At 41.9% G+C, this 11,431-nt stretch overlaps 2 protein-coding genes across 2 annotated transcripts; both read left to right on the top strand.

Moving 5' to 3' along the window:
• Positions 1-2,897: 2,897 nt before the first annotated feature.
• On the top strand, positions 2,898-3,524 carry LOC308333051 (olfactory receptor 2A14-like; the record flags this gene model as incomplete). Its single annotated transcript, XM_080789248.1, has 1 exon — positions 2,898-3,524. The coding sequence occupies one exon, from the start codon at positions 2,898-2,900 to the stop codon at positions 3,522-3,524; it is 627 nt and encodes a 208-aa protein (XP_080645374.1).
• Positions 3,525-5,719: 2,195 nt separating this feature from the next.
• Positions 5,720-10,103, top strand: LOC308333043 (syntaxin-binding protein 3-like; the record flags this gene model as incomplete). Its single annotated transcript, XM_080789235.1, has 2 exons — positions 5,720-7,487; positions 10,099-10,103. The coding sequence occupies 2 exons, from the start codon at positions 5,720-5,722 to the stop codon at positions 10,101-10,103; spliced, it is 1,773 nt and encodes a 590-aa protein (XP_080645361.1).
• Between the last annotated feature and the right edge of the window lie 1,328 nt (positions 10,104-11,431).

Genomic DNA, 11,431 nt, shown 5'->3' with positions numbered 1-11,431 from the left:
ATTTCCTCTGCCCTCCGTGCATCACACAGTCTTCCCGATTTCATGGAGGGCAAAGTTTATTGTAGGGGCAGCAGTGCATGGCTAAGGGGTAGTGTGGCCGGTAGAGCACCATTTTGGCCTACTCCGGGGCCTGACGATTGCCTGTTTAGTGCAGGTGTTGCTGATGTACTAGACTAGAGCAATATTAATTTCATAATTTCATTGCACAAGTTACCTCATTATTTTCCTAATAACAACTATCCAAAACACCACTTCTCTTTGCGTGCTTCATTTTGTGTGTACTAGTTGACAAAGAGAATATAGTTTTAGTGGAAGTCACATGTGGTTGCAAGTGTAATGGGGCGGCTGTGTGGCACAGCTAGGAAGTATTATATAACAGGTCGTCCAATGATTCGAATCCCAGCTCCTTCTGTCCACATGTCGAAGTGTCGATCCCCACATTGCCTCCAGTGGTTGCCACCATTGGTGTGTGAATGTGGGAAGTGAGGACGCTGGTGATGGCTGTTCACCATTCACCTCCCAATGTATGAATGAATGGACCATTGTTAAAGCACTTTGAGTAACCACTCAAAATAAAATTCATATTAAAACGGCCATCCCTAATATACACTATGTATGTATTGACCTTTTTTGTGTCACACCAACAGACATCGGAAATAGGTACAGAAGTTGTCCGATACCAAAACCAAGTTCGCTGAACACACAAAGAAGCAATTAGGTTCAAAACATTATCATAGTGTAATTCCCTGTGCTTTAGTTCAGTTCACTGTGCTCCAAACCTGCAGTCCCTTGAGCCAAAAGTCCATGTGTAAACATTCACCGGGTTAATTAGGTCTCTGATGATACCTGATGTTTGTCCCCTTTGCATTAAAGCTTCAACAAAATGACAACAATAATCTTTGACTTAGTTTCTAATCATTTCAGTTTGTGAACTGTTTGTTCAGTTTCACTATTTCAGTCAGTTTGTCCCCTTGAACTTGAACTTTAACTTTTACTTGTCATTTTAAGTTAATTTAATTTGAACAATAATATTTGTGTGACATCACGATCATCACCTGATCTGCATACAGTATATGGAGCCGGCCAGCAACTCTACATTTGACCTCAAACTCTTAGATCTCCATATATGGAGCTGACCTGTTCTGACATTCCATTATGTTGATGATCCTTCCCCACTCGTCCTTCCTCTTCGATGTCTCCCTTTCGACTTGTCGATTCAAACTCTAGATGGACCCACCCCAAAGTTATTAGTGCAGCCGCGCTCGGCAACCGGAGTCGAAAAGTAGAGTTCTCAACAGGCCCCAAAATTAAGGCCCAGCCCTACCTGGGCCCTCATCAAACCCTGTACACTCAAGACACTGCCCCCGCTGCCACCCTTAGATCTCCATATATGAAGCTGACCTGTTGTAACATTCCATATGTTGATCTACCTCATCAAACCCTGTACACTCAAGACATGCTCCATATATGGCCAGTACAGAATTCATTCCATATGTTGATCTGACCCCCCCCATGCCAAAAGCGCCAGCACTCGCCCTGCAGTCTGCCGTCACCCAGGCGGATGCGTGCACACGACCTCACCCACAGTGTGTCTTCCTTTTTTTATGATGTTTTTTTTGCCTTTATTGATAGGTTGAAAGTAATCTGACCGGAAATGGGGAGAGAGACTGGGGGGAAGACACGCGGCAAAGGCCATCGGGATCGGGAGTCGAACCCACAACACGCCGCGAGGATGGCTCAGCAGCCAAGGTGCCCAGACGGTTGAGCTAACCGTCTGGGCCTCTGCAGCTCTTTCTTAAACAGAAAATGCAATTTCAGGTCAGGATACCAAATTTTATCGGGTGCGTAGCAATACATTACTAACCCTAACCGCACGCGGAAGCCACGGGTGAGTCTTAACCGGCCGAGTTTGTCATACTTACGAGACGTCGTACTAACGTATGCCCCCCAATTTATCCAATCAGGACAGAGAACTCAGACAGGATACAGATTAAACAAGTTAAATTGGAAGTGATGACACAAAGAAATGAGCAGACAAAACTGGAACATGATAAACAATGAAGCTGATATAAATGGGTACTCTCTCCTGATTCGCTGAAAGTTTGCAATGCACCTGCAAATGTATTTTCTTTTTATTGAAGAGATGGAGAGACTCCTGCTACTGAACACTCTATACTAGCAATGATTACTATCAGAACATTGTGCTTTAACAAAAACACATCACTTACCCTAGCTTTAAAATGTAGATTATATTTTTTACTTTTAGAATTATATTTTCCTAATATGAATTTGAGAAAATGAATGAGGGCTACTTTGACGTCATTCACTCTGACGCCCTGATCTTGTGGGAGCATGATTGCATCAATGAATACGTCAGAGAAAGGGGGACTGTGCTCTCAGTTTGAAGGCAATATAAACATTGATGATCGGGTGGCTGCTTCAGAGGAAGGACAGGAACTCAACAAACACGTAGAAGAGGACCACCCAACTACAAAAGACTTCACTAGGCTAATAAGGCTATATAATATTGACTAGGAATGGGTGCAGTGGACCCATTCAACTGTGCTCTTGGGAAAAACATCTCAAATTTAATTCATCCAAAATATTTCACAGTTTGTGGCTTTTCTGGTGTACCCAATGCAAAGTATTACTATGTCTTCTTGTTTTTTGTTTACATCGTCTCGGTGATGGGAAATTGTATAGTGATGGCTGTGATATATTTAGATTCCAATCTTAAAACTCCTAAATATATTGCGGTCTTTAGCTTGGCATTGTCAGATTTATGTGGTATGTCAACCTTGGTGCCAAAGGTTATTGACATTTTCCTATTTGAAAACCAACAGATCTCCTACAATAGTGGTTGGACGTACTACTTTTTCTTTTCCATCTTTCTGTGCATGCAGTCTCTTAATCTGGTTGCACTCTCCTATGACAGACTGGTGGCTATCACGTTCCCTCTGCATTACCACATGATCGTGAACCACCGGTCTATGTATGCAATGGTTGCCTCTTTCTGGTTCTTCAGCGTTGCTCTTATGCTTACAGCAACTGCCCTCCATTCCAGACTGTCCTTTTGTAAGCCCCTGGTTTTGAACAGCTTCTTTATAGATATCGCGCCCGTAATGCAAAAGGCCTGCAGAGACAACTACACATACATCAACTATATCTTTGGTAATTTCATACCGGTTTTAATACTCTGGCTTCCACTGCTGTTTATCTTGGCTACGTACTGCTGTATCGGCTATGCTCTGTCTAGAATAGCCACCGCTCAGGAGAGATTTAAGGCCATGAAGACCTGCACAAGTCACTTGTTATTAGTGGGTGTTAACTACTTACCATATATCATCACAATGAGCTTGAACCAACATATCCATCACAATGCTAGGATGATTAACTTGTCTCTCAACTCCACCCTCCCTTCCATGTTGAATCCGATCATATATGTCCTGCAGACAGAAGAGGTCAAGGAATCTGTGAAGAAGTTGCTAAGATTTAAAAGACTATCCAAAATCACAATGAAGTGAAGACATGAATCATAATGGGACAATCCAGCCATGTACTCATGTAGACCAATGGTTCTCTCTTTTTTCTTTTTTTCAGTGGTTATTTATTTTTATGTGCCTCTAAAGTTTGTCTCTCAAATTTGACAATTTGGCTAATGTTTTATAGTATAGTTTGCTTTTGCTGCAGTAATGGTCCTTCCATAATTCTGCTGCTTTGTTTTCCTATTTTGTATACTGAAATCACTAACAAATTGGCTTTGTTTTGACAATCTACTGTGTATTCCTGAGACGGGTTTCCTGAGAGAAACAGTGAATTTCATGTGATGTACAGTACACATGGAAAGAAGTGGTTTTGAGCTCCCTTAGCACCAGATCAATTTAGCATAGTTGTCTTTGTACTGATCAAGGTAACTATTGTTTATTCAGTTTACAATTACAATTTGTTCACTTTTATCACTGATGTACTGATGTCTAATACTTATTGTGTTAGTATAGATCACAATGTTTGCAAACAAACATGTAGAGTGGTGTTTGTCTAGAATATCTACTCTACAGACACAGATATTTACACAATATAAAATAAAGTATCCAGAACAGTCTAGTAGTTATCATCAATATCATAAGCGTCCTTCTTCCAGAAATATGTTTTAATTTATAATATTTTCTTTAAATCATTATTTTTCATATCTTGTTGCAATGCTCTGCTATATAATTGTGAAAGGATTCCTTTCTTCTGTTCTGTTCTTCTTTGCATAATAAACAACTGTTCAATATTGGATGGTTCCCTTAGCTTAGTATATTTTCCCACTCTCACCATTTGTCACTTTCCCTATGTACTCATAAAAGATATGAAATATTGTTTCCCCTCAGTCACTTGCGGTGCAACATAAAACATCAAGCCTATGCCTATCTAAGAAACATGAGAAGACCAAAGATAAAACGCAGCATAAAGAAACATTTTAAAAAGAGCCCCAAGTACAGTATGTGATATCATATGACGTGCAATTCATATAAAAGCTAGGTTACCAACACGCACATATAAAAAGTGCCATGGTGCATTCCTTTAAAAAAAACGTTACCTGCACAGTTTTAGTAAAGTGCTGTTGTGCACTTCAAAAGTGCAATTATATCATGTCCAGGCAAACAAGATAATGCCCGACTTGTAGATATTTGTATTGATCATGAGCAGATAAATGTAATTCTTGTTTCTGTTTTTATGTAATTATTTTAATACTTGTCCTTCAGAAATAGTTGACCAATATATAATATGCCAGCCCTCCATTTCCTAAAGCCTCTATCAATTCTAGCTGGGTGAAATTCTGGATTTATTAATATTTCTGTGGCTCTTGATATTGATTTAGAGATTTTTATGCCAGATTTGCATTCTGGCAGAATTAAATATTGTCCAGCAGGGGGAGTGGGTTTACCCAGGCTAGCTCTGAGTCCCTATAGAGTCCCTATAAAGCTACTTTGAAGTACAGTGTCTGGGAGTGTATACTGCCTAGTACAACTGCTGGTCTAAATCCTCTGTAAATCCTCTCTACTTTGAGTGCTACTAAAAGTGCTCTATAAAGTGCTCTAAACAAACATTGTATTACGGTATGCTCCAAGTCCATAGACTTGGCTGGCAAACGATTTACATCATGTAAGTGCTCTAAACAAACCCCCCCAAAAAATCACATAGGCGGCTTCCATATGATGTAATCTTCAAACGCCATGCATTGGCTTGCGCCCCTCCAAAAGAATAGAAATCTGTTCAGATCTTCATTGAAGTGTTGACGACGCAATGAAATACAGAAGAGCTTTTTCAGCATCATCAGTGTGCACACTATTCGTTTTTATGATACTTTTGCTTGTCTTGAACATGAGCAACTGGTGTGCATGCAGCACTACCCTCCTCAGGAGTGACTTCGTACTATAGTTCATACTCATTTTCAGGCCTGTTTTGAAGGAAGCCAGTGATCCACATTTTTTGAGGGATGGTGTCAGGGTATTCCATACTTTGGTGACTGAAGCTGAAGTCGTTAAATTGTGATAATTAGCACATAATAGACAACAAACCCATAGATTCAATATGGATAGTTGACCAGAGTTTCCATATTTGGACATGGTAGATTCAGGAATCCATATCTGGGCTTTGGATGACATATCATGACCTCATGACATGTATGAAGGCGGTGCAGAGATAGAAAAGAGACAAATGCAAACAAGTGAAAATGTCAATATGTGCCAATGATGGGCTTAAGAGAGCAGTTTGGAAGCGGTTAAAGGACACAATCATTACAGATTGCAAACGATCATCATCATGGAAGATATTGATGCTGGATCCGTTCACCACCAAGCTCCTGTCATTGTGCTGCAAAATGTCCCTGCTCATTTCAGAGAGAATCATAATTGTGGAGGATCTGCACAAAAACAGAGAACCTGCTCCAGGATTGGAGGCTATCTATTTCATGTCACCAACTACCAGGTCTGTGGGAGCCCTCATTGATGACTTCAAGGTCAAACCCAAGTACAAAGCATCCTACGTTTATTTCACTGACTACTGCCCCGACGACCTGTTCAAACACATGAAGCTGTACTGTGCAAAGTTTATACGAGTGTGTAAGGAAATAAACATCTCATTTCTGCCACTGGAAGCACAAGTTTTCACTTGTGATATTCCAGGGGCTTTCCAGAGCATCTATAGCCTCCACAATCAACACAAACAGAAGACGCTGGAGACCGTGGCAGACCAGATTGTGACACTCTGTGCTACACTGGACGAGCACCCGGTGGTCAGATACAAGAACAGCAACATAGAAAATGCCAAACAACTGGCAGAGATAGTGGACAACAAGCTGACCAGATACTTTGAGTCTGGTGGCAACAAGAATGGAAAGACCCAAGCTCAGCTTCTGATAGTGGAGAGAGGCTTTGACCCCATCAGCCCAATCCTACATGAGCTGACCTACCAGGCCATGGCCTATGACCTCATTCCTATCCAGAACAACACCTACAAGTATATGGCTGATGTTGGCTCAGTGAAAGAAGCCTTGCTGAATGAGGAAGATAGTCTCTGGGTTAAACTGAGACATATGCACATTGCCGAAGTCTCAAAAGAAATGTCCAAACTATGGAAGGAAGTACAGGTATCTGCAAAAAGCTTACAGCCGGGAGATGTAAAGATCCCAATAAGTGGTTTATCTCGGATGGTGGAGAAATTGGCATCCCGTAAAGAGGTGTCCCAGATAACAGATCACGTGCACCTGACTGAGGACTGCGTGAACCACTTCCATGATGTGGAGAAGCTCTGCAAGGTTGAGCAGGACCTGGCAGTGGGCTTAGATGTTTATGGTGCGAAGGTAAAGGACCCCATGAGGCGCATACTCCCAGTGCTTCTCCACCCATACAGCACTTATGACAAGATTAGAGCCGTGCTGCTCTACATTTTCAACTGCAACGGAACAACCGAGGAGAACTTAAGGAAACTCATCCAGCATGTAAACATCGACAGAGATTTGATCCTGAACTGGAAACAACTGGGTGTCCCCATCATCTCATCGTCGCCAACCTTGTCTCCACACAAGTCAACCCGGAGGGACCGCTCCCGTGAGCAGATCTATGATCTCTCCAGGTGGACACCGGTCATCAAAGACATTATGGAGGACGCCGTGGAGAACAAGTTGGACGCCAATACATGGCCGTATCAATCGGGATGTCCCAGTATGGCTTGGTATGGCTCAGGTGCCGTCAGTGCTCGACTAAAGCACAAGGCCAGCATACAGGACGAACGCCACGGGGGCTCACGCCTCATCATCTTCATCCTGGGAGGGATGTGCTATTCCGAGATGCGTTGTGCCTACCAGGTCACTCAGAAAGTGAAATCCTGTGAAGTCATCATAGGTTCTACCCACATTGTTACCCCCATCAGTTTCCTGGAGGACATTCAGGCTCTTAATAAAGGCCCCAGTGAGACCTACAATATAGAAGAGGGGAAAAAAGGTTTGGATTGTACAACCAACGGTTCAAAAGTTACAGGCCCCTGTTATAGCACCACCATGAAACCTACTAGAAACATTGGGGGAAAAGGTTCTTCCATGGCCTACCGTGTCAGAAAGGTTTCACGTCGATTGGTTCACCAGTGCCAGAGATTAGCTGCTCACAGAACAACGCGAAGAAATGACGACAAGGTGAAAACATAGTCTTCAGCTTTTGGCCTGACGGAGATAACTATAATTTATGTGTCGTCTGTCACTATCCCAGGTGAAAGTCGGAAAGGTTCTGACCATTTCGTACCATTCCACCCTTCTCTCTCATTTTCATTCATCAGCTCCTCAAAGTACTTACACCTTAACCTGTTGCCAACTTTGGCAGAGTTAGCTAAAGCCACTATTTTGGGATATAGCATTGGGCAAGAGGGGCCCTATCTTGTGCCACCCTTATCCCTTATCCCTAAACTTATTTGCCATTTTTTACTATTTTGAAAAACATTTGAAATAGTTCAACTAGCTGACCTATGTGAGCTTGTACATTAGAACATGCGTTGTCAACAAGCAGGTGATATAAGCGTAGTCAGTGTGCATTACCAGTGTATTCACAAAAGTGTCAAATTACTACATCCGGGCGTGCATGCATGCGTGTGTGCGTGCGTGCGTACGTATTGTTAGCACAAGATTACATGCATGGATAATTTGCATCCAGGGACTGAAGGAGGGAGTAATGCAAACAATTCCCCATTTGGAAATAAGTCTCTGTGGGAACATGCATGTAAACAGGTGTAATATACCCAGGGAGATATTAATTCAATGATCATGTTAATAACAGCCCCACAGACATGGCTGTATTTCTAGTAAATTGAGGCCTCAGATGATGTGGCTCTATAGGGTTATTGCCTATAGGATTTTAGGCACAGCACACAGAGACAAATTTAAACTATATAGCTTGACGAACCGAGTATAACATGGCACCGCTTCTCCATTGAACATTATGAATGTGTCCCACTCCCTCCTGTTCTATTGGGTTTTGAATGCCGTTCTCGGGCTTAAATGCAACATTAGAGCTTAACCCATTAAAACAGGGATTTTAGCGTTTGCTATAAAATCTTGAAGCTGCAAGCGTGTAAATCTGCAATTTCAAATATTTTAAAAACATCTTAAAGTGTTTGAAATATTTCAAAATTTTTTGAATTCTCTTCCGGGGGTCCCTGGTACAAAAGCATCTTCAGATGGGGTGTCCGTGGCCAAATGCATATCATTTTGGGGAGTCCCAAAATGATTGTCCAACAAGTTAGTTAGTGTCATAGTGTCCTTGGGCAAGACTCTGAACTCCTAATTGCTCCCGATGTGCAGGTTGGTTCCTTGCATAGTTAAATATGTCATCGGTGTGTGAATGTGTTAATGCTAATGCACAATCTATAAGCGCTGCTTTATAAATGCACCATTTACATCATGTACTTGAAACATACATGGTATCCTTTTATGACTATAATGCTACAGTATGCTCCAAAACGTTCTTTACACTGACAAAAGTATGACCTGAAAAATTATATATATACGTGTGTATATACTGTAGTAACTTCCATTTTAAAGTATAACACCTGAAAGACATACTGAAGTTGATATCAAAACAAAGAGTTGATCAACAAGTGATCACGGTGCTCCAAACCAGTCCCTTGCTAAATGTTCATGTCTAAACATCCACTTGCTACCAGCGTTAATTAGGTCTCTGATGACAGCTGATGTTTGTCACCTTAAATTTGCATTACACGTTCAACATAATGATGTAACAATTAAGAAAGTAAAAACGGGTCAGGTAGCAGTCCAGGCACCTTGGCTGGTAATCCAGCATGACAGTGTGTCGCGGGTTCGAGTCCCAATCACGAACTTTACTGTGTGTCTCCCCCCCATCTCTCTCCCCGTTTCCTGTCTACCTATACTATACATCTATCAATAAAGGCAAAAAGCCCCAAAAATATCCTTGAAAAAGAAGGTAAAAACGGTCAAGGGTCAAAAGGGCTGCCATGGACACACACACACACACACACACACACACACACACACACACACACACACACACACACACACACACACACACACACACACACACACTTTGACTTTGTTTACTTTCTAATCATTGCAGTTAGTGAAATGATTCACACTTAAGTGTCCAACATAACATCTTTATGTTACTTTACTTCTTAGGGGCCAGGGACAGTCCACACCAAATGTACCCTGAATCAGCCTATAAACTGTAATTCATACTTCAGCTCAGAATTGAGCATAAACCATTTATTGCAAAGCTATTGCATGCTAGTATGGCGGTGTGGCTCTGCTCATGTGATATCAGATAATCTGCGTATACCGAGACACAGGTCTGATATCACATTTGATATCTCCGATTATCGGTATACCGAGACACAGCTCTGATATCAACGACCCCCCAGAGCAGAGCCAAAGATGCAATAATCCATGAACAACAAAACACAGTAATAACACATGATTCAACACAATTAATCTACAAATGGAACATTCTGTCGGATTCTTTAGCTAAACGGCCCACCCACCCCATTTTCCCCTCACTGTATATGTTTTTTCCCCCTTTTTACCTCCTCTAGGATGATTTCCTGTTTTTGTCTATATATAAGAGTATATTTGTACGTCTCTAATTGTTATGATGAATTGAACATGGTGGGCCCTATTGTAAACAAGTGTAATACTTTATGGTGTCATCCACAGTTAACAGTTTTTGTATTGAGTTGTGCTTGAAATTTACTGTAATTCTGCAATCTGTTCGGCGCGCGACACCGCTGTACGAATGAAGGTCATTCATGTTGCCATGTCCGCTTATTATAAGCTACTGTGGGCTTGTTTTTCTAGATCCTATCTGGAGGGGAGAGAACAGGTGGTTGTGGTGGTCGAGGTGAAGAACAAGCCCCCAGTAAGGCTATCCATAGTATCCAACGTCGAAGCTGCCACTACTAGTACCTACTAGTGAAAAGTGGAACTGCAGCACGTTCATGGGATGGACGGACGTTCAGTGATGTAACGTGCATCATCCCGGACCTCAAATTTGAGGTCCGGGCTGCTCTTCTGCTTGCTCGAGCCATTGAGTTATAATGGCACTTCCGGCAGTCTTCTGGGTGCTTCAAATATAAAGGAACTTATATTGAAATATTTTTTTGTCACTCTGGTCCTCCCTCTATCCTTTATAACTCTACTATGGTGAAGAACAGAGCGAAATTACCTATCTGGGTTGCATTTTAGAGGCAAATATTTCCAGTGAAAGAATGGCCGCTAAAAAAAGTCAACCAAAGAACACTGGTCGACAAAAACACCTTGAAGACCCTAACAAGGTTTCTTCGACTAAATTAATTTCGCTCCTCCTATGCCACCAAAATGTGGAACGCCCTACCAACGGTCATTAAGACATGCAAATCCCTTGACTCCTTCAAATCCGCTCTCAAAGGGCACCTACGGATGGCTGAAATTCGAAACTGGCCCCCGTAAAATCTGAATCCCCCACCCACCCCTTTTCCCCTCACTGTATATGTTTTCTTTCCCCTTTTTACCTCCTTTATGATGATGATTTCCTGTTTTTTCGCTAGAAGTGTATATTTGTAAGCTGTCTCTAAATGTTATGATGAATTGAACAAGGTGGACCCTCTTGTAAACAAGTCTTGTGCTTTATTGGTCGTCCACTCACAGTTAAAAAAAATTGTTTGGAGTTGTGATTGAAATGTACTGTAATTCGGCAAACTGTTAATACATACTTCAATCAAATCAATCATGTGGCCTAGTCACTTCTTTTCAACTTGTTTTCATAGACCAGGTCGCTTAATTCTCTTGCGAAATCTGGCAACACTGAATCCAGGGGCCCCACCATGGCTCTGCCCACAATGACGTAATCACTAAACTGACTGGGGGCGGGCTCTCCTGTCCGCCGTCGGA

Source organism: Protomyctophum bolini, assembly GCF_963924005.1.
Source record: "Protomyctophum bolini genome assembly, chromosome: 2".
NCBI lineage: Eukaryota > Metazoa > Chordata > Actinopteri > Myctophiformes > Myctophidae > Protomyctophum > Protomyctophum bolini.
Note: the sequence above shows the minus strand (reverse complement) of the source record. Positions and strands in the feature narration are given on the sequence as shown.